This window comes from Rhinolophus sinicus, linkage group LG12 (genome assembly GCF_036562045.2).
Source record: "Rhinolophus sinicus isolate RSC01 linkage group LG12, ASM3656204v1, whole genome shotgun sequence".
Classification (NCBI taxonomy): Eukaryota; Metazoa; Chordata; class Mammalia; order Chiroptera; family Rhinolophidae; genus Rhinolophus; species Rhinolophus sinicus.
The window spans coordinates 15,260,610-15,288,125 of NC_133761.1; the positions used below are offsets into that span (position 1 = coordinate 15,260,610).

General features: G+C 41.2%; 1 protein-coding gene across 2 annotated transcripts; it reads right to left on the bottom strand.

The window, feature by feature from the left end:
- Positions 1-151: 151 nt before the first annotated feature.
- MAL2 (mal, T cell differentiation protein 2) lies at positions 152-23,388 on the bottom strand. 2 transcript variants are annotated; one of them, XM_019715043.2, is made up of 4 exons: positions 22,863-23,388; positions 9,755-9,925; positions 5,234-5,389; positions 152-2,424 (listed from the first exon to the last, which is right to left on the bottom strand). In XM_019715043.2, exons 1-4 carry the CDS (start codon positions 22,992-22,994, stop codon positions 2,353-2,355), a joined length of 531 nt encoding a protein of 176 aa, XP_019570602.1. In that variant the 5' UTR covers positions 22,995-23,388; the 3' UTR covers positions 152-2,352. The 2 variants fall into 2 exon arrangements, with proteins under 2 accessions (XP_019570602.1, XP_074172370.1); XM_074316269.1 differs by lacking the exon at positions 22,863-23,388 and adding an exon at positions 18,270-18,329.
- Between the last annotated feature and the right edge of the window lie 4,128 nt (positions 23,389-27,516).

Genomic DNA, 27,516 nt, shown 5'->3' on the forward strand with positions numbered 1-27,516 from the left:
TACTGACATTTCCTGAGGGACTACCTTTGATGTAGAAATGTTTAAAGCAGAACTGTTTTATATAAGACTAGACGTTCCAAACCTGTAAAGTTTATATCAAACCTTTAACTGAATTTTAAAGTGAATTGTATTAAAAAAAGATGACCGAAAAAAGATTATCAAATGAATACTTTATTAGAGTCATAACACTTATAAAATAAATTTCTTTTTATTATGGAGTTACCAGATTTTAAAACCAACCAACACTTTCTCATTTTTACAGCTAAGTTATATAAAGAAATTCTCAAATGCCAATAATTTTTGTTCAAGTGCTTTGTCACTCAACTCACAAATCTAGAAGGCGGTTAATCTACAAATCTAAGTCTTCACAGTTAGATGAGTTTTCGGCTTGGTTCTTAATGATCTAGAAGCAATCCATTTACAAAAGTCTCATGAAATCATTTAATTTAATGCCACCAAGCAAGGACCTGTTAAACCTTGGGAACAAAAATAAAATCTCACAACTAAATCTACCAGATTAACTTTAAACGATTCCAACTAGAATGGGCTATTATATATCCTTATGGCACATTTATGACTTCGTAATATACAATTCATAATACAGGTTTCAGTGTGTGGTATGGAGAAAAAAAAAAACAAATAAGGAAGTCAGATATTACAGAAAAAAATACAGCATGAGCACAAGGTTGTAAGACTGATATCCTCTTGCCACATATTGAAACATGTCTTCTATCTTTATATTTACATCACAAGCCAGACTCTTCTTTCTAAGGGATTATTACATAAACAGCATTTGATCACTGAGCATTGATCCTGCTACTCATTCGGGATTGTTCTACGTTCCACGACATCTAATAGCCCAACTTATACATAGCACTCTTAGGGGATGATTCAGTCAAACAAGCAAAGGGCTGAAAGTATCGGACAATCAAAAGCCCTCCTTTCCCAGAGGTAGTTCTCTTGGGACAAGACATTAGTAAGTACCTTGCTTGGATAGTGTGGTGGCAGCTGGGGCCTAACTAACTTGTTCTCCCATTGAAGTCATTTTGGCACCTTTCCACAACCACGGTCTCTACAGGTGGGTTGACATACTTTTGTGGGCTATTCAGCCAGACAGTTTTTGTGACAGCTGCTGTTTTAAAACTGATTTTATATATCTGCCACCAGTGCAGAAACAACATAGATCTCAGGGCTATTATCAAAACATGTAGGAATCTACAACTTTATGTTATATTTAATACCCTATTCAAATTCTGTAAAATAATTAGAAGTAAAAAGTTAACTCTTCAGAGCTCTATTTGGTAAAGCCTAACGTAGCCACACACAAGTATTTGTATATTCATGCACAGGGCAAACAGCTGTATTCTGAAGCATAAATTAATCCAAAGTAGGACATAAGTAGTTAGACACCAGTTCCAGTAGTGGTTTATGATCTTTAGAGATCTCATTTTAAGGATGCCAGATGAGCATTTTGCTCAGTTGTTAGGTGACCTTAAGTTGGATTAAGCAACTCGGGTTCAATTCATAAATTACTTTTTCCTATATCAAGATTCTGCTTGAATTAGCTTGAGAAACTATATGCCCCTTCAAATAAGTATTTGACCATTAACACAAAGATGATGTGATTATTGCATAAGGAGATTAAATATTATGTGGCTTGTCTAACTAGCTTTATATCATTCAAGATCAGTTCAGTAAAACACAGAACACATAACATAAGGTTTTACACCAGAGGTCTGCAAACTATAGCCTGCAGCCCACAGGCCAAATGCAGCTGCTTCCTGTTTTTGTAAATAAAGTTTTATTAGAGCACAGCCACACTCATTCATGTACATATTGTCTTTGGCTGCTTTCATGTAGTAACAACAGAGTTGAGTAGTTGTGACAGAGACTGTAGGGCCTACAAAGCCTAGAATTTTTACCATTTGGGCCTTTATAGAAAAAGGGTACCAGTCTCTGTTTTACACTAAAAGATAGAGTTCAGTAGGAAACCTATTCGCTATGTGATTTTTAGGGAGTTTTAGTTACCTATTAAACTTAAGGTACACATGACTTAGCAACTAAACAAAAGAAATACACCTTTTTCATAAACAATAGCTAGGTTTTTTATGGAAATAAAAGAAAATTTTCTTTAAAAAAGGAAAAAGACAGATGTAAAATTAAAGGCCATTTCTCTGTTTAACATCATAATAAAATTCAAATTCTATCCATGACATAACCCAAAACTTGTACTTAGATTCTCCATATAATAAGTTACTTTTGGAATGTTGTCATATCTGGACAAAATGGTATCCAAATTGATCAGACATATTAAATAGACAAATGAAACTAACACACAGTTTATAAGGAGTGTTACGGTCGCCATCTTCGTAAAGCCAGACCCAAACTGCAACCATAACAAGCTGTCGTCACAAAGGCAAAAATCTAAGAAAAAAACAAAACAACAAACATTCTCATCTGATTTATAACACCGACTTTAAGAAAACACTCGTCCCTAAGGAGCAAATATCTGAAGACTGACCAACCTACCTGAACATACATCAACACTTATGAAAATGGTTTATTTTCATCTCTTCTTTTGGAGATTTGTACTACTATTTTATCCCTGCACACCACTAACCTTCTTCTAAAGATTGTAACTCCTAATAATTCTTTCATTTGTCGACAGTCTTAGGTGGAACACTTGTTCATATTCTGGACTCACTTGTTAAGTATTTGTGATACCCCTGATAGGATATTCAGAAATTCGTTATGAGGTATCTTTTCCTACAGTGGTCTCACAGCCAAGGGAAATGCAACTATTAGGCCTTGAGGACATAGTTGATCATTTCTGTGACAATGGAAAGTGACTTTAGGACTGAACAAATACCCATAGAAATAAGTCATCATGTCGGGTGGGAGATAGTCCTCGAGTTGACACTCAGCTCTGAATTACTGTCCTTAGTATTCAACAAGAATTTGTGTATATGTGGTACATATAAATAAGTAGTAGATATTGTCCTCATCATTTTGGGGTTTATGGTCCATAGGAAACTACAAGACAAAGCAATTAGATATCATAAAACCTTATCATTTAGTGCTGGGATCCTTTACTAGGAAACCATAGATCTGAGACGGAATATATCAGATTCGCCCACAGGACATTTTCAGTGTTCACCACTCTGCTCTTCTCCCCACCCTTCCTCTGCTGGCTGTCTCTCTGGCTCATCTGTAATCTAGACATTTGTCTGCTGCATGAGAATGAACTCTTTTGATATCTATTATTAGTGAACAGGAATTTTCCTCTCTCTAAGGTATACTGAAATAAAAAGAAAAGAGAGGGACTCCATATAATGTCACAGATGAACGGCTCATGCATTTAAGTGTCATCAAAACACAGAAGCTAAAGATTTACTTCTACTGGAGTATATGGATGAAAGGGGACTTAATGCAGAACTTGAAACACATAGAAGTTTACTAGGGCAGCTTCACTGAGACAGACAGAGAAAGGGCTGGGTAACAGGGACAGCCAGAACAGAATCACCCTATGGAGAACATTGAAAACTGAGCTGTTAGGGTAAAGGAATATTAGTGACAAATTAATGACATCCAGTGCCAATCATCAAGTATTTGAGCACCTATTATTCTTATGACAGTAGGATCTTAGGGCAACTATACATAGGTCACTATGAGGTCACTTCAAGGATCCAAGAGATGTAATGAGAATGGAGCCCACACCATTGAAAAGGAGGGGATGGAAGTTGTAAAGGAAAATCTAATGGCAACCCATGACTAGTAGGAAGGACACCTGACAGAAAAATGTCTATTCTACGTCCCTGAGCTTGGCTGTGTAAAATTGTTAAAACCAGTGGTTTTCTGACTGTGATCTTTGGATCACAAGGATTCTATGAAAGTACCTCAGAGATGATGAGGTGGACAGAGGTAGCGTTATGAGAAGGGAGGGTGGGCATCATTCCAGACCCTCTTTTCCTACTCCAACTAGGGCATGCATGCTTTTCCCTAATAAATGTAAACATTTATTGGGTTTTAAGTAAGACGTCACTAAGTAAAACAGTTACACTTCTTCTAAAAGAAAGTATAAAGATCACTGATCTAAACTATAAGCCTATCAAAGCTAGACCATGCCTCCTTTCCATTGCAATCCCACCTTCAGGCTCACTCACTGTAGACTCACAATGAATTCTGACAATCCTAACGCAGACTTGGAAAACTTAGGATAGTAGGCAGGTCTTGGAATCATTAATCCTCTACCCTTCAAATTCCAAACTCTAGACCTGTACTGTCCAATATAAGAGCCACTAGCCACACACATGTGGCTATTTAAATTTAAACTTAAATTAACTGAAAATAAATGAATTGATTAATGAGTAGCCACCATATTAGACAGCGCATATACAGAACATTTCTATCAATTTAGAAAGTTCTGTTGGATAGTATTGCTCCAGACAGATTTTAATGGCTATATGGGGAGGCCTAGACTATGTATATACTATCTGTATAAAACAGTAAAACGTTAGGGTCAAAACTTGCTAGATAGTCATATCAAATATCAAGAGATTTCAGGGAATAATTTAGATGTCTGACACCTTAAAATTATCTATAAAAACAGAAATATTATATCATTTACTCAACTTATGTCAATGCAAAATGATAAACTCACTTAGGTATATGAATTAAGGAGGATACATTTTTTAAAAAAATTTCCCCATGGATACATTTCACCCGTATGTCATCCATGGCTGGCTTATTTACTGCCCCCACTCACCTGGGCTTTCCTCAAGGGCAGGGCAGGGATGGTGCCTTCCTCATCCCCGTCCCCTACGCCCAGCAAATTACGTGCCTCCTGGTAGGCTCTTGGTAAATATTCATTGAATGAAAACGAATTACCAATAGGTATTGAACATTGGTTACTGAACAAATCTCCCTTACCATGTCTGAACTTACATGAAATAAAAGGCACAATTAATTCTTTTTGCAAAGTAGACTTTGTTGTGCAAACCCCACCACCACCACCACCGACTGCTAGCACCTGACCAGAATGTCACCGTGTTTGTGCTTCCATTGCATCATCCCCAATGATAGCACTTTGCTCGTAAGGTGACTGTACAGATACATATCTATTATAGGTTTAATGCTAATGGCTATTATTAAAACAAACTAGCGTTGCCCGAGGAGTTACTTGGAGACCTTGACAGAAGGAAAGTGCTGGTCAACTGTAGCCGTCAACACTTACTGTAGCTGCTACGTTTATGTTATACTGGTTGTCACTCAAGAGCGGCTTCACAACCACGGTGGCATTGCAGTGAAGATCGTGCAGGGATGTGGCCGCTGCTTCTAGTAAAAAGGCTCCAAAGTAGAAGACGAACACTGTAAAATGATAAACGAAATCCTGAAAGAGGAGGAGAAAGAGAGACAGCTACGATTACAAACAAGATCTTTTTTCTCTTCCTTATTTCAAACAATGAAGCTCAGGTTCAGGAAGATTAGAACATTTAATCAATCTTTAACTACATCAGCCATTTCTTGTGTCTGCTTTAGCAACATCAAGCTATTAGAATCCACAGGAAAATCAACTGGCCCACTGTGATCGGCATAGAGGCAAACATTCCGATACACTGAATTTTATAAAAAAGTGTATAATTTCAGTTTAGATTAAGGTGCCAGAGATCGATATTAATTGACATCACCTAAAAAAATAACATATACTGCCCTTAAAATTCAAGTAAAGTAGCATTTAATTTACATCTTGTTATTATAGTTATTATACAATAACTATATTACTATTGATTATATATAGTTATATAATATATATATATACACACATTTTATAATTAAGTAACTTATATTTGAGCAATTATTATTTTTATCTATTAGATTGTCACCGCATACATTTAAAGATACAGAAGACCTATGAAATCATAGATTTCAATAGCATATCTCCTGACATTCTAAAAAAAAAAAAGAGTAATAAAATCATATACTTCTACAAAAAAATAAAAGAATTTCCCATACAAAACCCAGTTGTTATTAGGTTATTACATATGAGGCTGGCATTAATATAAAGCATAACTCTACTAAAATTCACATATTACCTGAATCAATATATCAACACATTGCTTTGTATTTTTGTCAACATCCTTACAATCACCATTTATTATCCCATTCTGCAAATAATTTTTTCTCATTCTCTTTCTCCTTTTTTAAGTTAAGTGACTGACTCAGAGCCACACAAAGATGAAGGGAGAACTCAAGCTACATAGGTCTGTCTAGTTCCAAAGTCCACTTTCTTTTTTATTACATATCATATTTTTATTTCATATCATATTTCCACCATTTATACAAATGCTAGAAAGCTTGGGGAAAATACTGAAGACATCTACCGTGCATATTAATTTACCCTCATGATCAGTAAAAGCTAGAAGCTATAAATATGTCAGTTAATATCCCGCAACAAATATTTCTAGAAAATGTATTCTTTATCAAAATGCACTCTTGCTTCCTTCACGCACAGTACACAGGCAACATTAAACTATTATCACAGGAGGAAACAATTATTTTTTGAGCAATTAATGTCTAACAATTCCAGAATGTAGCAATTAAAAATTGTTACCATCTGGTGACATTGCTATGCATGACTCAAACATTTCTCTGGCTGAGAAGGTACAAGATATATTACAAAACCTATCAAAAGGAACCATGTGGTCAAAAACGACTGAGTATGTACGAAATGTCAAGAGAAGAGAAAAACAAAAAAGGAGCCCCTTCTAAATATAGCGAGCATTTAAGTGAACTCCTTGAAGGCAAGAATTGGCCCCTTGAAAGTACGCCCACCATATAATGAGCCTGTGCAGTGACAGCCACTATACTGTGCACTGTGTTGCTATTACCACATTCCCCCATGTTAGAGTGGATTACTGCAGCTAAAAGAACACAGGATAAACTTTGCAGGTGACCTACGGAACAGACTGGTAGGTCTTTCCAATTTCAACTGTCTCTTTCATAAAAAGTGATTTAATTAAAAAACAAACAAACCCTCTTACATTTTATTGTCTGATGGAATATCAAATGTAATGATACAAACTGGGGGGGGGGTACAATTTAGGACACCTAATAAATTAATAAGGACATGAATGACTGTACTCAATACCAATGATTCAATATAAGCAAAAAGTAAAAGGATAGTATGGACATATGTCTAATAAAACCAGGAGTGATACTGGAAACATATTTAAACATTGGTAAGGCATGTGCTTCAGCGAATTAGAAAGAAGGCTGGACACTGCAGAATCCTGGGGACTCTACTTTTCTAGGTATTAACCCTTCCGTTGCTGGGCTATTAGAAGGTCCAGGAAAGTCCCAAGCAATGTGGGGCACAGCACCTGGGACGAGGTAAGAGGCTGGGGCAATAACTATGTATTAACCAGTAGTTAAGTACCAGTCGGGCTATAGCGGTACATACGGGTCAAATACCATCTCTGAGCCTGATATTTAAAGAACCCGGTGGTGCTTACCAATGTTAGGGACCGACTGATTCATCCATACATATCATGGGAAAGCGAGGCATTTAGAAAGAGGAGATTAAGCCTCTCTCTGGAACTTCAATAGGGACCTTTGATCTCCATCACTTGACCAATTATTAGAAATATTTTCACATTGTTAATGAGAAATCAAGGCAAAAAGGTAGGAACATATTGTACTGGCTCAGCAACCAAAGACACAGAAGGACTCTCAAAGGTTCGTACTGCGCGTCTCCGTGTGTCTAAGGAATTATGATAATTATTGATCACTTACTATGAATCAGACACAAAGCTGAGCACTTAATAATACATTGTTTCTATTAGTCTTTAAGAGCATCTGGTGAGGTGGGCATGAGTATTACCACTTTACCGAGGAAACGGAAATTCAGAGGTTCAATATTTTGCCCAAGGCTACACAGTTATGAAGCAAACCAGACCCAACTTCAAAGCCTGTGCGTGACTGGAACCGCTTTGCTACACTTCCTCCTCAGCTTTACACTAACCCACAGCATCACGCCTGGGCTGGTGTCACGCCGCAGGCAGCCACATTCACTAGATTTGACCATTGATAACATTTGGGAAGACGGTTCTCCTTATGCTCTGTAAATGAGACAAGAACAAATATTTTCCTCTAACAGCTGTCCTAAAGCTGCTGAATAAAATGCTACCATACTTGAAAGGGCCCTACATACCCTGTTTCCCCGAAAATAAGACCTAGCCGGACCATCAGCTCTAATGCGTCTTTTGGACGCATTAGTAAAATAATGCGGGTCTTATAGTAAAATAAGCAAAAATTAATATAAGACTCATTAGAGCTGATGGTCCAGCTAGGTCTTAGTTTCATGGAAACACGGTAAAGCGTGACTAAGGCCTGAGTTAAGCTTCTAACCACCAAATTGTGATCGAAAACTAAGGTGGGTTCGTCATGAACTTCGTTAAAGGGCTGTCCATCATGGAATTCATGCTCCACTGGGCCATTCTGAGATAGGTCCAGAGAATGAATAACCACAAGCATGAAAGAGGCTGATATTACATGGGAAACGGGACATAAGTTGATCCAATTGAATGGTGTCATAATTTTAAGAATTGTGTTGATTGTAAATTAATTTCTTAAAACTTACCAATTCTTGATAAATGAGGACAGGAATCGAAAATGCAGGCAATGCCTCATTTTATTGCACTTCCCTTTATTGCACTTCTCAGCTATTACACTTTTTACAAATTGAAGGTTTGTGGCAACGCTGCATCGAGTGAATCCATCAGCGCTGTTTGTCTAACAGTATTTGCTCACTTCGTGTCTCTGTATCACATTTTTGGTAATTCGCACACTATTTCAAACTTTTCCATTATTATTATATTTGTTCTGGTGACTTATGATCAGTGACTTTTGACGTTACTATTGCAATTGTTTTGGGTGCCACAAACTGCACCCATACAAGACAGCAAACTTAATTGATAAATGTTGCGTGTTCTGCTCCATCAACTGGCTGCTTCCCGTCTCTCTTCCTCTCCTTGTGCCTCCCTTTTCCTTGAGACACAATGATATTGAAATTAGGTCAATTAATAACCCTAGCGTTTTTTGGCAATAAAGTATTTTTAAATTACGGTACTTTTTTTTTTTTTTAGACATAATGTGCACTTAATAGACTACAGTATAGTGTAAATATAACTTTATATACCCTGGGAAACCGAACAATTCATGGGATGCACTTTATTGAGGTATTTGCTTTTGCAGTGGTCTGGAGCCAAACCTGCAGTCCCTCTGAGGTGTGGAGTGTGGGGAGAAGCCTATAAATATAAAATATCCCCTTTTCTAATTGGAGAGTAGACTATATAGCTACTTGTTTCCTGAAAAGAATACATGTATTTAATACGCGAAACAGAAATCAATGGAAAATTTCAAGATATATGTCACAGTAGTCATCTATCAAAGGCATCTGCTCAGTAGTTCAGGAACGATAATGCAATTCATTTGTTGTATGAAATAGACCCGTCTTTGAGTAAAGGTCATCGAACTCATAAAGGAGTAAGAGAAAGATTGCTCAGCTCTGTCAACGCGCGAATCTCACAAACTGGGACCTTGCTGTTCAGCAAGGTGGTCACATGGCCACATGGCAGCACCGCAGACCCTGCAGTCTGACCTTCTCTCTCCCACGAGAGGCAACAGACAGAACAGGACAGAATGAGATATTATAAGTTTCCCACGTTTTCCTGGAAAAGACGTAAAAATCCCTTACCAGGAAGTTCCAGTTGACATTGATCTGAGTCACCATGCCAGAGAGGAACACGCCCAGGAAGAGGAGGGAAAGGACGAAGGCCGTCACGGACACGAACATGACCCATCCTTGGAGCAGGGGTAGAGGGACGTTGGAGGAGGCGACCAAAATCCAGACGAGTCCCCCAAACAGCTGAAGGTAAAAAGAAAGCCAGGAGTAGGTTAGGGCAACAGAACGGAATGTGCTTGGATCCCCCTTAACCGCTGCATTTGCTTCTCCCCAGGCCCCTGCACACGTTCCTGCAGCCCCTCCCGTCAGCTTTCTCTATCACGGTTCCAGATGCCCGCTCCCCTCTCCCCTCAGGTGCAAGGCCAGAGCTTCTAGTCACGGGCCTGGTCAGACTCCACCCGTTTCTGCACCTGCCTGCATGCTGGAATCTCGTCCTCAGCCCGTGAACAGGTCCAGTATTCTTTCCTTGTCTAAAAATACTTTCCTCTGACCCTGCTGCCTCTCTAACTGTTGCGCTCTCCGAGGATTTTCCTTTTCAGTCAACTCTTTTTACAAAGTCCTCTTTGACTGGGCCTCCACCTCCGCTCCTGAGTGCTACTCTTCAAACCACGGTACAGCGGCTTGTGCGCTCACCACTTCTCAGAGTAGGTATCAGCAAAGATCAGCCATAACTTTCTAACTTGTCACTTCTAATGGCCATGTTTCAATCCTTCTCATGACCTATCTGTACATGTGAAATTATTGCCTATATATAGATCCTAGTTGCAGCCATCGTACATGATAATAAACAATCAAATCTACCATCATTTGCTGATACTCTTCTATGTGCTGGCATGGGAATAGGTACTTTAGATATTCATGGATCTAGTTCAGTACGTACCTACTGCTTGTCAGGCACTGTTGCCAGGGGCTAGGAATAAAATGGTAAACAGACGACTCTTGGTCTCTGCCATCACAGAATTCACAGTCTCTTGTAGGAAAGAGACAATTAAGCATGGGATTAAAATGCTGCTTCGTACATGTCACAGTTTGGCAAATACTGAGTGTTGCAGGTCCCCAGAACGAGGGCTCTAAATCCAGACTTGAAAAGTCAGGAAACACTCTCTGGAAGCAACAACCCCAAGGACCGGGCTCTGGGGAGGAGCAGGGTGAGGAGAAGGCTGTTTCCGGGCAGGAGGTGAGTCTTAAGAAGATCTGGTGGGAGCTGAGAGCGAGCCTGGGGAGTTGGAGACTGAGCTGCAGGGTCCTGGAGGTCAAGTCAAGGAGCTGAATTTCACCCAAGAGCAACAGGAGGCCACATACAGACCACCCGGAGCAGGGGCTGGCAGGATGAGATTTGCATTCAGAAGTTTCTCTCTGGCTAAAGTGTGACAATGGACTGGAGAAGAAAGGGGTGGCAGGTGGGCGACCGACCACAGAAGACACCGTTAGGACAACAGAGGGTAAACTAGGCCCAGGGCACTGAGCACAGAGAGACATGAACAGATCAGACGGAAACTTAAAAAGAAGCAGGGACGGTAGTTGGTTACTGATCAGATATGGGACATGATCACAAAAGACCAGACAAGGAAAATACCCCGATTTCTGGCTTGGGCAGCTAAGAGGGAGCGAGAGAACACAGGAGGAGAAACGGTTAGGGGCTGAAGACAGTAAGTCTTACGAATTTAAGAGCAGCAGTTTCCTCCATACACTACACCTCCTTTGCCTGGCACGCAGGGCCTTTAATGATCTCATCTGTCTTTTTCATCCTTGTCTCTTTCTCTTGCCACTAAGCCCCTCACATTTTACGTTACAGATTTTTTTAAAAACCCACAGTCCAAATACAAAGCTCTTTCACATCTGAGTGGCCTGACGTACACCGGCCAGGAATGTCCTTCCCTCCCCCTGTGTATTTGAGAAATTCCCATTGATACTAGCCTCGGCTAGCACGTGATCCACAAAGCCTTTCCCCAGCCCCCACCCCCGACCCCCACAACGCTTCCCCATGCTCAGGAATCCTTGTCTTCTGGGCAAGTTCCTTACTGTGGGTATGTTACACTGGGGAGAAACACTGTAATTGAATGTTCCCCCCGACCCCCAGCCCCTGCGCTTTCAGTCTATCTGCCTTATTAGACCTTCTTGGCAGCATGTTGCTTTGTATGTCTCTGCATTCAAAGCCATCTATTAAATCTGCACGATAATCCTTCCGTAACGATGTCAGGCACTTGATGTGGAAAGACAAAAATCTAAGCTACACACCTGCTCCAAAGAGACCTACAGGCAAGTGGGAATCAAGCCTTCTCTACCTGTCCCCTCCCCCCCACACAGGTGCTATCACAGAGGCATGCACCTCTGGCATGCAGATGGCTCTCACGCACTTGCTTAGTGAACAAATAAACTTCCAGTGCCCATGTAAAAACAGGTGGAGCTCCAAATGTTAAAAACCAATAATCATCGCATCTTGCGTCTTAAGTATCTAAATAATATCCCAATCATACAGCCATTGAAGGTTAAAAACACAAATTTTAATTTAATTTCTGAAAAAAAGGCCCAGTCATATAATTCAGTACTATTTTGAAAAACATTTTTGAAAGCTTAATAAATTGTCACTTGAGCAATGACAGCGAAAGCACCAATCTAATACATTCATAATCGTGGTGCTGTATCTCAACTCCTAAGTTCAAAAATTAACCATCAAACCCAGAAACTTTTATGAAATAAATCCAAGTCATGAATATTAATATCTATTTAAAAATTTAACAATCTTATTAGTAGCTATGGAAGAAATAGTGTTTCTGGTAAAAAAAAAAAAAATTCTTCTTTTCTACTGTTTCATAAATATCTGAAGGTGACAAGATCTTCAAATCCTTCCTTTTTCCCTCAGCCTCTTTGTCCTGGTAGCCTTTTCTTACCCTCCTACTACAAATAGCTTATATTACTTTAAATACGGTTTAAGAAATATTATCTATTAATTCATTATTAACTATTAAGAAATATTAACTACCCATTAATTCATCATTAACTATTAATTCAAGAGTTATTTATTGAGAAGGTACAGGTATTCAGGGTGATAAAGAACAATGGGCCGCTGTTTATTAGTGGCAGGCCTGCTCAAATAAACAAGCAGAATTATGTGCTATCGGGATTATGATAAATTGACACCTCTGGAGAAGAGGCTGTATGATCCCTTGGAATGAAACATAACATTTAATAAATGTGGACTGGACCTCAAATGGGCCAGCCTCAAATCTACTGCCAGGCACAACAGAAGGATACTCAGAAAAAAAGAAAAAAAGAAAACAAAAAGGCCAGGCTCAGTCTGTAGGAGCTCTAACTACGCGAGAAAAAGACACCATTAAATCTGATTCAGGAGCAGATTGTAGCGAGTGCTATAAAAAGAGCTCAACAACAGCGTGCTCTGCGAGACTGGGAGAGGGGAGAGATGTCCTGGGAGGCGTCTTGGCAGGCAGGCGGGGGAGGCAGGGCTGCAAGCAGGCTTCCATCCCCTGGGCTTTGACAGAGGATGCTAATGTGAAACTACATGAATTGTTCTTGTCATACTCAAAATTACAGCCCTTCCGACACCTCGGAAAGGAAACTTAGTGCTTATGTGGAAAGAGAACAGATTTGCCTCCCCATCTGTGGTGTGTGTGTTGCAGGGAGAGAGGGTTGTGCAGGAGGAAGGCATATGAATCACACACACACTGCATCCCTAGATCACAGGTCCTGTGGCATCCGTATTAAGTCCTGCTTACCACGGTTGTTTTGCAAGGTGGGGGATAGGCCGAGGATATAATCAGGCCTGCTTTGGAGAGCCACCTTCCTCATTGCAAGACTGTCACACTGATGTCACTAGGGCCTCAACACAGTTATTTCTTCCTGACTTCATGATTTCCTTTTGCCAAAAGCTACTTTTTCTCCCTAGCTCTGCAGCAACCTGGCTCCAACGTTAAAAACAGCTTTTAATAACATGAGCAATGCTCAGTATATTCACTTCATCTAATTCTGCATGTTACTAAGCTCGGAGTATTTAGTTTTATTGAGATATAATTGACATACAACACTCTAAGTTTAAGGTGTACAACAAAATGGTTTGACTTACATATATTGTGAAATGGTTACCACAGTAAGTTTAGTTAACATCCATCATCTCATACCAAATGTATCACATTTTGAAATTTCTCTCAGGAACGAAGTCTGGGCTCATGCCTTTGAACTTTAAGCTCTGACTTCCAGGTAATGCAAACATTTCCTAGAAGAAGCTGTCAGCCTTCCCTACAGTTAGTTACCCCTTACCTTCTGAGCTCAAGTTTAGGTGTACCTGGCATACACCTCAAGGGCTCCAATATATTCTGAGTTCCAGTTATAACATTGCTACACATCCCTAAAACAACAGTCTCCTTTGTGGTTTACTGTATACTTCTCACTTTAGTTTGGCTCCTGCAGGCCAGAAGGGTGGGAATTGGCTGACACTTTCCCACAAGAAAACAGTGGACGTAGTCATTCATACCTCACACTGACTCGAACCCTGAGTTGGAGTTAAAACCTGTTTTCACTAGAAACTGGGGACTGGTAAAAATATATGACCCCACGGGAAAACATAGCATTGAGCAAGCAGCAACTCTTGCAATGCTGGCAGCGTGGATTAAAGACTTCTCAACTTGTTTCCTATTTGGATGGTCTTCTCATGTCCCCAAAGGTTTCCCTTTGCAAATACCCTCTTTCCCTTCAAATGTCACTTATTTCCTAATAGCCTCCTTATAAATACGCCGTCTGACATCTTAGCTAATAATTTTCACACCAATTTGACACCTTCATCTTACTATACTCTTATTTTTCACTCAGTAAACAGGCTGGTTCCAACTCTGACCTATTTTCAGTCAATGTTTGGAATGAGAACAGGGGAAGGTAAGTGAATGTGAAGGCCCAAAGGACTGGTTCTACTGCCCCTAAGGAAAAATACTTCATTATTTAGAACTTTCTGTATTTAACATATAACCCTGCTTTCCAATTCTTCTACAATTTACATATTGGGTATTTCATGACTTTGTAGTAGCGGGAATCAACAAACTAGCAAGCCTAGAAGAAAAAAGAAATTGTCTCCCAATCTGGCTTATAGAGTTAGTTTGAGTAAGAGGGTGAAGCTACTGAGGATAATAGAAATACTAGCTAGCATTTTTTTGAGCTCTTATGTTCCAAGCACTGTTCTAAATGCTTTATTATACCAATCCAATCCTCACAAACACTGAGAAATAATTACTATTATTCTTCCCATTTTACAGATAAGTTAATTGAGGTACAGAACAGTTAATAACTTGCCCTAAGTTATAGTTAAGGAACATTAAACTTGGGATTTGAACCTGGCAATTGGCTTCCAGAGCTTATGCTATTCATACTATGCTATTCTACTCCTCTCAAAATTTAGTGTTCATTCTAGATCAGGGTTTCTATCCTTTTGCTATAGGTTGGCTTGGCACGGGCAGTGGAAGGTTGATTTCCTGAAATGATATCAAATTGGGTAGATAAGTGCAAATGCATTTTTCTGAGGACACAGTCCGCTACTTTCATCGGAATCACAAAAGGGTTTGTGACCACCCCTTCCCTAAAAGTTCAGAACACCTTATCAACTTCATAACCCTTCCTATTTTAATGGACACTTCTTTATTGGGAAACTGTAAATGAAACTACATGGTTAGGGAATTGTTTAATATGTTTGACAACTGATTTCCCTAGTGAAGAGATTACCCTCAATTAACTCCATTTAATACACCATTTGTAGTAAAAAAGATTCTTTTTTTTTTTTTAAACTGGGAACATACTTCATTCAACACCACAATACCTGACAGATGTGTTTACAAGGCAGCCCATAAAAGTAAATTGATTCAAAATGTGTCTGCGGTCAAGTGGTAACTACTATGCAGAGAAGGCCGCTGCCTCCCCTGCTGGCTCACCTTGTCCCCTGACATGCTCCTTTCCCTACCACCGTTTTTGTTTTGTTTATTTTCTCTCTGGCCTCTGTCCCTTATCCCCTGAACACAGAGTCCATTACACTGGTCATGATGCCATCAAAATATCGCTGGCTAACTAAACTCCAGGTTTTCCCGAAAGAACCCATGTTTTCCAGAACGATTTCCCTAGCTGGATGCCATTCCTTGGTGCCACCACAGCTACCGGTACGTGTATGCTCTACAGTGCTTATGACAACTGGGTTGAAATCATGGATTCACATGCATGTTTCACCCACTGGATTGTAAAGTCTGAGTGTCTTAATCATGTCTGAATGCTCAGAACCCAGGGCAGTGCTTTCTACAACACATGCTCCGTTGCATTCCAGCGTGCGTAATAAACGGTGCTAGAAGAAAATGCTCCCGAAGTGCAGCTTGGAACACTCTGCTGTCTGAAGCGTAGCTCACCCCCTGCTACATGGTGGGTGTTCAAAAACAGGCATGAATCTGGTAGAGCGGGAACATGTGCTTCTCAATATTCAAGTTATTACTGGCAATACCCACCCCCTAGTACAAGGGGGTGTATTACTTCTGTACAAGATCTCAGAAGACTAGGATGGAAAGTTACGGGGAAATGGGCACCTTTTGCTAGTCTAGCTCATGACACCTCATTTGCAATCTTCCCCGGTCCCCAAATTTGTTCACTTTATCTATTCTGCTGCAATTGCCATTGGGACTTCTGACCAGGGCAGTGTTTATATTGTGCCTTACCCCACCCCCTCCTGCTTTCCTCCATTAATCCCCATCTGTCTTCTCACCATGCTGACTTTCATCCAAACTGGCCCTGGACTAGCCCTGGTACAGTTCTGAATTATAGGTACAAGTTGGCAAGTTTTTTTGTTTGTTTGTTTTTAATCAGGGAAAGAAAAATAATACAAGTTCTGGGAAGCAAAGAGAAGTGACATATACAGAAGAGGCCTATGTACAAACTATCCCCATGCAAAAGAAGTTTTACTTTTTAGAGTTGCATTTGACAGCTTTAAAAATATGTTTGAGGATGCTAGAAAGAATTCTACTTTCTTCCTCCCCATATCACCCACATTTCCATTTCTGTTTCTTAAATGGAAACCCTAAAATGGAAAGCGTATGACAGGAGAGAAATATGTTCTGCCCCCTGTCTATTTTTATCTATGATTTCCCTTGATTTTTGAAATCCTTTTTCCATGTTTGTAGGTAACTAGTTATTCCCCAGGTTAAGAACGTTCATGCATGCCAAAGTCTTGACATGAGCAAGAACTGCACACATCCTGGCCTCTTGTCTTCCATTTTATCTCCCTCCTTTCTGAAAGCTATTATACATAAGTTAAGACTGTCATCTGTGGTGGCTATGAAAGGACATGGCCCTTTTCATATAAAATAGGACACAGGAAAATCAGGTCAAACTACATATTCCTAGAGAAGAATCATGACATTTTCAGAGTTGGGCAAGACTTCATTAAGAAGGCTGCCCTTCACCACTGCAGCCAGTCTCTCTAGAATATTTCCACACACTGTTCAGTTTGTCCTACAGAACAATCAAACAGCATCTGTTAAGTGCTACACATGGGTACGCCATGTAGTTCCTGGTTTCTGTCTTTATACAGTCTTTTCTACTTATTCAAAGAATTATACTTGCCAATTTGCCATGTCCATGGCTCCTACGACCAGGTACAAAATTTCTATCGAGCTCTGTAGAACAAAGCTCCTCTCCTTGACTTTTTCCTTTGGAGCTCAAGGTCAAGGTTTCCAGCAACTTGGTTTAAAGTTTTCCATATTTCAATTCTTCCTATTTCTCACAGGACTGCCAGTCAGAGCAAATAGCTGATGAAAAGAATCATGGGCAGAAGCATCGATTTATTTCTCTTCTGAAGTTTTAAAGGCTCTTTTCACAGGGATGGAGATATTTAATCCAGAGGCAAAGGAAAATTCTTCCATTTAGAATTAAAACCCTTTTAGAGAAGGACACATATCCATGGATAGCCCCTCTTCACTACTGCAAACACACAATTTCTCTTTGCTACCCAAATCTATTTTCTGGGCAAGAAAAGAAAACTCTTTGCACCTGAACATTTATCTGTTAGTCCAACTACCGTTTTGGGTTGAAAATGGAAAATAACATGAAATCCCTTCCAGATTTACCTGCATAACTGCACATGCCAGCTCCATCGCCCCTCCCTCCCACCTTCCTTTCAATAACATTTGCTTCTCTGGTGTAATTCCTCTGAGTTCATCTTATATTTAAGTTTGGTCTCGTATCATTTCAGCACCTGTCAAACTTCACATACTTGGTTGACCTCCTCAGCTTTCGATTTGTCTCTCTTCTCTGCTTTTTTCCCTTGTCCCACTTTGGGTTTTCATCATCCCTCATCCAAACCACTGCCATAAGTCCCTTCACTGATCCTGCTGCCTTCCATCTGTTTTATAACCAAACCTCACTATTCAAAGGTTTCTAAAACACAAGTCTGATCAAGTTCATCCCTCTTCTCCAGTAGCTGCCCACCACAGAAAGAATAAATTCTATATCTTGGCCTATCATTTCTCAGCAAATCATACTTGAACCTTACCTGATCTTTTTCTTTCTTTTTTCCGGCCACCTTCTCAGGAGTCATGTAAAACAACAAACCAAAAAAAAAAAAAAAAAACCAAACAAATTGAAAAACTAACCATTCCTAGGGCCTTCATACCATGGTCTTTCTTGTCTCTGAGGTTTGCACATGTTCTCGTTCCTACCTGGAATTCTCTTTCCCACTTTTTCTGTCTACTGAACGTCTGCACATGATTTAAGGCGAAACGCAAATGTCACCATCCTATTAAAGCTGCCTGTGCTGGCCTACTCCATTTGTCAACAGTACTTTTCACAAACCAATTCTGTCACTTCAAACATAGCACTGTAATTCTTTCTTGACTTTATACTTCACCGTACAGGAATTTCATTTAAGGGCGGGAGCTATGCTAATATCTTATTCCCAGGGCATAAAACAAGGCCTGGTGTACACCAGGTTCTTAATTATTTGTTGAATAAATGAAAATTATTGTGGTATCCAAACCAGTGCAGTTAGAAGCATGTGAATGAGTCCCAGAATAGCTCCCATAAAGAGCAACGTTCACAGTTATCTTGGGAATGTAGACGGTTTCCTAAACACTGAAGCTGTGAAACACACTGAGTTCAATAATGACCTTTATTCTTGTTTGTGTTGCATACTGTTACGTCTGATCTTTCTTGTGCATTATACAAGATAAGCTCATTGAGGACAGGGATCTGAAATATCTCACTCAGCCCACTAGTAAAGAAGTTCCAATGTCATTTTCTTCTAAAGAAACCTGCCTGGAAAATGTTTTAGCTGTAGTTCACTTTCCATACTTGTCTTTCTTCTCTAAATGGTAGTTATTTGGGGGCAAATCCAGGTGAGGAAGCGTCTAAACATCTTTGTTCCCAGAAGAGTGCCTTGCACACTGTAGGTATTCAATAAAAGCTGATGAGTGACTTAGAAAACATTAATTCAGGAAACACTGAGAGATTTTAAAAATGATAACTTTTGAAGGTGATTTTTTCCATCTTAAACTAAAAGACTTCGCTTTGCAAAACTAATTATTATTAAACTCTTTATGGCAAACATGCTTTGGCAAATACAGCTGAGTGCAAAAATGAGGGGCTGACAACTTGAGTATCTAACAGTGGGACATTTCCAAAAGCCACCCCACGCATGTGAGGTTGCCATATTCTCCACCTATAAAGCCGATGCTATACATTGCTTTACCTGGGGCTGTTAAGTGGGCGCTATTTGTATCTTTTGAATTATCTCCCCCAACAAATGGCTGATATCTGAGAGACTGTGAATAGGGTACAATAAGAGGGATTGGGATTGAATTCTTTGAGCAAGTTACTGGTTAGTGTGAAAACTGAACTCCAAGATCATGGTTTCATTAGCTTAGTCAGCCATGGATAGCCCACTCCATCTTTGTCAGATGCCATTTTCACCTGTTAAGTTTTAGACAGCAACGGGATATAAATAGAGAAATTACAAAGACAAATTAATTTGAAAAAAAGGTTAAAGTTAAGAAGTTTGGGGATATCTGGAAACACAGGAAGGGGCTAAAATAATCGGTCCCCAGAAAGGAAAGCTAGAGTTTACCGTGTTTCCCTGAAAATACGACTTACCCCGAAAATAAGCCCCCGTTAAGATTGTCAGCCAGACAGATGCATTTAGTATGTTATGACAATGTTCCAGAAGAAGATGGCATGACTGTATTTGAATAAATGTAGATTGTTGTACATGAGAAAAATAAGACATCCCCTGAAAATACGCCCTAATGCATCTTTTAGAGCAAAAATAATATAAGACCCGGTCTTATTTTGGGGGAAACATGGTAGAACTACTCCTAGCGAATTCTCACATTTATATTTACAGGTGAGGCATTTCTGAAGAGGAGCCATGGGAGCCTGAACACTTTAAAGGAATCAGAAAACTAGAGGGAAATTAAAAAAGCAGGGACCAAAGTTGCCTCAAAAGTGTTTATTTAGCTCATATCTGTGCATCTGCTCAGTGTGTGCATTCTAGATAGAGGCGTATCAAGGCGGCCTCCATCTTTGCTCTCTGAAAGCATATAACCCAGTATCTCCAAGTGGTACAGAAGGATGACAGCCAAGAAGGAGCCATAGTTTGGGTCCAATGTGGTCTCTAGTTTCTCTAAGGTCACTACTTTCATTGGAATATTAGGGTCCTTTTAGTTTTTTGGGGGTAAGATGGGAAGGAGAGAGACTATTCAAGTAAAAGAGATAAATGGAGGCCTAAGAATTAAACCTATCAAGATGTTTGGCCATACTGAAAAGTAAACTGAAATGGCTTTTGGAAGGGATGCTCTTATATCTAGATAAGGGTCGTAGATGTGTTTCGGGGGTAAGAAGCCAGAGGAAATGAAGAGCTAAGAGGAATAGACTGGAAACTTCTGTGAGTCTGGGGTCCGTCCTAGGACGCGAGTGGCAGAAATTCTAGCAGAGAGAGTTCACATGTGCAAGAGAGGAGCTGTCCTGTCCACAGAGCCCCGATAAAGGCTTCCCTCAGTGGTTCCCTGCCAAGACTATACATTAAAACCTCTGAGGAGCTTTGACAAAAACCTAGCCAACTCTGGGTGCTCCCCCAGAGATTCTGATTTAATTAGTCTGGGCTGGCAACAGTATTTTAAAAAGCCGCCCAAGTAATTAAGTACAGCAAGAGTTGACAACTAACCACTGGGCTAGATATATAAAGCGATATGGGGAGAGGAAATAGAATAACTAACTCCCCTCAGAATTAGGTAGTATTTCTGAAAGTGTCACATGACCACAGGTGATTCTTGAGATGGTACTTGATTTGATGGCACATGGTTTAGCCATATATATACATGTCAAGCTTGACCTGCATATATATGGCTATCTGTATGTGACATATATACATAGTTATATATATATATATATACACACACACCTATATATATCTCACATACATATAGTTCCATATATACATATATGTATATATATATGTAAATACATAATTATATATTTGAATATTAGAAAAACATAGCCATCATATCAAATTTGAGAATTCACATGCATTATTGCTTAGGATGAGGCTAAGGTAGGCATCTAAGTTTAGAAAGTGAATCTATTTAAGTGAACATGCTGTAAATTCTAGTACAAGTGGAATGCGGGGACCACAAAAACTTCCAAGAGGTATGCAGACAACTGGAGTTTGGGGAACACGTAAGCAAAGTAGCTCAGAACCTGTACAATCTTACTCTTTAGATCTTCACTGCCCTCAACGCGTCTCCCTCCGCACAGCAGTGCAGCCGGCCCAAAGCCATCCACTCCCCACGCTTCTCACATGGATGCCTGCGCCTCACGGAAGCATTCAGATGCTGCTGAACCGGGCTGACTCAAACCAACCTCTCCTAGTCCCGTAGTCACGATCCGATTACTGATGTCGTTGCCTCTAACTCACTTGTCTCCTTTTTCAGATTCAAATCTGAGCTAAACTTAACTTAGGGTGCCCTGACTACCTTAGCATAATAGGGCAGAAAACCAATGCTAACATGGTGTTCCAGCCCCACAAGCACAAAAGAGAAACCAAAGCGACCCAAATCCAGGTTATGCAAACTCAAAAGGAGGGGTGAGGGAGAGATATGAAAAGCCCAAACGGAGCAAACAAACCAGCCTGCAGGAGAGGCACTGACATTTCACTCTATTTGTCGTTCTCAGGGTGTGATGTAACCGCCGGTTGCCCAATTCATGTTTGCAAATTTTCCCTTTCACAGGCAGCTTCCAGCTCCATAAAATTCCTTTAAAAGTAGTTCCAGTCTCCAGCCCCAAAAGGTTGCATGACAGGCCAGGTGACCTCACCTTCACTTAGGCCCGACCAAGTGTTCTGAAGTGTGGAGTGGTGTAGGTAAGCTAGGAAGAAAGAAGGCACAAAGGCAGGCAGCAATGAACTTGACAGCCACGTTTGTAACCTTCCCCTCACCATTCTCACGCCCACTTGATTAGAAACTACCAAGGGAACAGTACACACTTCACCTTTTTCCTGCCCTGTTTTCTGAGCCCTGCTCCTCTCCTCAATGCAAGGGGCACTCAGAACGACAAAGAGGGAAATGACCCAGGTCTTCAGCCCTCCTCCTCTTTCCTGGTACCTCCAGGCCCCGCTTTCCACATCGTGGCAGCCTCCTGGTCACCAGTCATCGGCTGCACCTTTGCACCACCCAACAAAATGGCAGGTTAGCAACAGGCAAGGCTGAGAGCGCCTGCTCTGGCTCTAGCCAAGCGCGGCCCCGGGCCAAGCCGCGGGGGGTCTCTGACGGGGCCCCCAAACCCAAACACCATTCCCTTCTCAAAGTCCCCAATCCTCGGTCCCACCCGGCCACTTGCTCGCGCTCTCGGGGCCATTTCTATCGCCAGCGGGGGAACAGGTGCCAGCATTAACAGGTGCCAAGCCAGAAGGCCCGGGTGGCATCGCCAGGATCAGGCTGCGCTGGGCATCGAGGAGACCTCGGGGGGCGCAGGAAAAGGCCCCGTTAATGGGACGGGAGCAGGGGGCGCGCGCAGAGGGAGACAGCACCGGGGGCCAGGATGCCGGTGCCAGTGCTCGCTCCCCGGGCGCGACTCTCGCCGAGGCAGCCCCACTTACAATCTCCAGGCAGACGAACGCGCCCGAGTAGGTTCGCAGGATGTCGGGGCCGACGGGTAGGGTGACCCGGGGCGCGGGGAAGGACACGGCGGGGTTCGGAGGCGGCAGGACTGACCCTCCGCCGGCCGACATGCTGCCGCTGCTGCGTCCCTGCGCGCCACCGCCGCCGCCGCCGCCTCCCTCCGCCCGCCTCCACCTCCCGGGCTCCGGCAGCCACCGCCACTGCTCAGTCCGCCGGGTCCAGGCGCGCCGCGCGGTTGGGGGCGTGGCCGCGCTGCCCGGGGCCTCGCAGAGCCCCGCCCCGTCACGTGGGTCCAGGTGAGCGCGACCCCGCCCTGGCGCCCGCGCGGGTCACGTGCAAAGGTGCGGCCGCCACCTGGCGCGGTTCTTCCTGCTCCGCTCTCCTTGCCGGCTCCGCGGGCCCGCGCGCTGCGCTCCTGGATCCTCTCTCAACGCCGGGCTCCCCCGCCTTGCTCCTTATTTGTTCCTTCTGTCTCTCTTCCTAATTGCCACCTGTTCTCTTCCATTTGTGCTTTCCCCAACTGCCACCAGTTTCTCTACCCCACTTTCCTCAATTTAAATGCAAACTGGTCTTGGAGATGTGACTCAGAAGGTAAAATCAAGGTCACCAGTCACACCTAAAAATTGGAGTGGATGTACTTTAAATGGGACTCCAGTGGGGTGTTTAAAATATCACTAGGACAGTGTCAGGCGTTGGAGTCAGATGGCTCAGCTCCAAGACCTGTTGGCAGCGGATGCCCGACAGGTAACCTGCTGCTTTGCATGCCAGTGGTGCGGTGTGCTCATCTGTGAAATAGGGATGAGGGCATCTACCGGGTCTGCATACCCAAATTACATTATATAACATAAAAAGTTTAGCGCATAGTAAGTGCCCTGTAAATATTAGCTAATATGATGACTGCTATTTTTTGAATTTTTACACACACACTCACACACACACATATCACATTCTTTTGTACACATGATGTTGCATAAGTTATATTTTCCACACATGTAAAACTTGAATCATTGATTTCCGCTGTCTGAAACTTACGAATTGCTGTTGTCTTTTAAACACGGTAAAATATTTTTAAAAATTCTATCTATGGTTTGGAGTACCTGCCTCAATTTATTCCCATTTTATCTTCAGTTTTAATGTCAACATTTTGTAAGTGAAATAGATTAATTTTTTTCAAAGATAAGTTGAAGATAAAACTACACGTGCCGACATACACACATAGACCAGATTGGGAAAAATATTGGTCAACATCATCAGATAGTCTCCAAATTGAATACTGATCTTGTCTGTCAGGTTTAGCCTTTGAGGGACTGCATTTATCTCTATGTACTTACTGTTCAGCAGATTTTAGTCATTCTACCTCTTTATTATTTTAATAAGCGAAACTCATAGGTGTGGTAGCAGCATCAAGGTAAAAACCACAAAACAGGGTGTGGGTGAAACCTTTTGAATATACACCTACAATCTTCTCCACCTCTTAGTCATTGCTTTCTGATAGTTAATGTGTGGTATTTATTTAATAGGAAATGTAAAGTTTTCTGAATTGATTTGTTTCACTAATGAACTCTTTCTGTGTTCAGGCCTCAACTGGTAGGGAATGGTCTTCCTATTTTAGTTTAATTTCTGCCTAACATGTCTCAATAAGCACTTTAAGAACCTTCAAAGGGAAGATGTCTTCAGCGAGTTCATCGTGGAGATGCTCAGGAGTTACCGTGTTTCCCTGAAAATAAGACCTAGCTGGATGACCAGCTCTCATGTGTCTTTGGGAGCAAAAATTAATATAAGACCCGGTCTTATAGTAAAATAGGACCGGGTCTTAAATTAATTTTTGCTCCCAAAGATGCATGAGAGCTGATTGTCTGGCTGGGTCTTATTTTTTGGGAAACACGGAATGATGGGACCCCCAAATTTTAAAGAATAAACTTAAAACTACTTTGGAGTATCTAGAAGTGCTAATGACTCAGAAGAGCTTCAATTGGGCTTGTTTAAAAATTGCCACCAAGGGGACAACTTTGCTTTGTGTCCCTTTCAGCATGTTCCTTGATGGATGAGGTCTGACAATTAAGTTTGGGAACTTGTTGTAATGATGTTGCTAACCATTTTTGCTATCAGAGGGATTATTCATTATGAATTTGTACCAACTGGACAAACAGTTAACCTAATTTACTATTTGGAAGTGCGGAAAAGGCTGCGGGAAAAAGTTCGACGACCTGAACTTTTTGCCAACAATTCATGGCTCTTGCATCACCACAATGCACCTGCTCACACAGCACTGTCTGTGAGGGAGTTTTTAGCCAGTAAACAAATAACTGTATTGGAACACCTTCCCTACTCACCTGGTCTGGCCCCCAATGACTTCTTTCTTTCCTGCAGATAAAGAAAATATTGAAAGGAAGACATTTGGATGACATTCAGGACATCAAGTGTAATACGACAGCTCTGATGACCATTCCAGAAAAAGAGTTCCAAAATTGCTTTGAAGGATGGACTAGGCACTGGCATCAGTGCATAGCTTCCCAAGGGGAGTACTTCAAAGGTGACCACAGTGATATTCAGCAATGAGGGATGTAGTACTTTTTCTAGGATGAGTTCATGAACTTAATTGTCGGAACTCGTATGTCACTATCTCCAACCATCCCTGTTTTCCCTTATCTACCTGCTTCACAGAGACCAGTGAAATGAAAGAAAAAAAAAAAGTCATTGAGAACTCTTCTATTATTGTAACGTATTATTTTCTTGAAAATGAATTACTTCCTAGAATGGTTCTCCCTTCTCATGGCCACTACACAATCCTGTTTTCTCTTGATAATACCAGTTTCCTTCTAATGCAGGCAACACCTCTGGAATCAAAGGAAGAAAAGCACTCTTCTTCATGCTTAGCCCCTCCACTGTGTCTTTTCCTCCACACAATTGACCACGAGCTCTTAACAGTTTCACTTCTCTGCTCTTTATTCATCTTGTATTCATGGTTTCCTGACCTCCAACATGACTCTTACCTTGCTCACAGTGTTCCTTTGTACCTCATTTTTTTGAACATCAATGTTCATATTCATGATACTTTCAACAATCTTGCTTCACAACATCTGGATCCATCTTATTACTTGGAACGTCACTACTGCCATCCCTTGAATGCTGACTTTCTCTCTGATGACTGCATCCTATTTGTCTAAATGTCCTTCATGCTCAGTCTATTGGCCTCCAGCCCTTCACTCTTTCCTTATTTTTCCATTGGCCCCATTCTTGCTTTTCTGGCTTCCCTATTCATCCTGTGCTCATGGGGAGGCATTTTAGAGATGCTTGTATTAGTCCCAGATATTGCCTGCCATCTTATATTTTATTATAAACTTACCCACACTGCCCCATATGCGTCAGCTTGGGCTCAACCTACCATCTACATCTGCGTCTTTGATTCTGCTCTCTCCTTGTCCAGCGTTGATGTAAGAATGTCATAATCAAGACTCTCATCTCCATTACTAATTCATGTTATTCAAACTTGACTGGGTGTTAAGAATTCCCAATTGTCATTTCCTTCCTCCACCCCTCTCTCCATTTCTCTCCCTTATTATTCCAGAGCTTCTTTCATTTTCCCCATTTTTATACCTGGCACAAGTAGACAACATGCCCAAATGAATGAAAGCAAATCGAAACCATTCCAACCTTCTCTCCTTTCTCTTACTTCACAAGAACTTTTCGAACATCTAACCAGTAATAGTTGTTTCATTGAAAAGGACCATCACTCCAAGTATCCCAGACAAACATCTGGGAGTTTTCCTTGGTAGTGCCTTTCATGTCACATATTTAATGTTATATTGTCTGGCAGTTCTACCCTCTTATTCTTTAGGATATATCCACTTCTCTCCTTTCCCACTGTTCTCACTCTATCTCAGAATACTATCCCTTATCACAACAAATACTCTAACCATCTCATTTCCCTCCTTTCTACACTCTACACTGCTATCAGAATGATTTCTAAACACAAAAATGATCGTAGTCACACCCCTACTTAAAGCTCCTCTAAGATTCTCTACCGTTCTCAGGATCAATTCAAAACACCCCAGGTGGTATTTCTGGTGTATAGCTTCTGATGAGCTCCCGGGCCACTCCAGTCCTATGAATTCACCTACAATTCCAATAATTCTCCTGCCTCCAGACCTTTACACATTCTCCTTCCTCTAATGGAACATCTTTTCTTCTTACTACTTTTCTACCCCACATTGAATTCATGGATAATTCCTTTGGGTCATAAGGGCATTTCTTTATGACAGCTTTTCTCTGGCCATTGAAGATTATGTAGCCCCCCCTCCCCCACCCCCACCACCCAGTGGGGTTCTATAACCTGATGTGCTTAATCTGCACAGAACACTTACTTCGCTACATTGAAATGGTATTTTCACTTGTCTCCTATCCCTTAGCTAGTGTTATGCAACAGGATATTAAATAGAAAAGCTCAGTGGAGGCACCAAAAGATAATAGATATCAAATACCAATGTGAGCTATGAATCAGAGCACAAGAAGTTTTAAAGTGGGCTGATTCAGAACCCGTTAAATAATCTATAACCCCCTCACTTCTATCAACACTATTCAAAGCTCAGGAATGAGGAAGAAGGTGATTTGAGGGAGAGCTATGCTGGGACT

Coding starts and splice junctions, on each gene's coding strand:
- MAL2 (XM_019715043.2), bottom strand. CDS start 22,994: ATGTCGGCCGGCGGAGGGTCAGTCCTGCCGCCTCCGAACCCCGCCGTG. Junction 9,926..22,862: donor CGTTCGTCTGCCTGGAGATT/GTAAGTGGGGCT, acceptor TTTTACCTTCAG/CTGTTTGGGGGACTCGTCTG. Junction 5,390..9,754: donor ATGTCAACTGGAACTTCCTG/GTAAGGGATTTT, acceptor CTCCTCTTTCAG/GATTTCGTTTATCATTTTAC.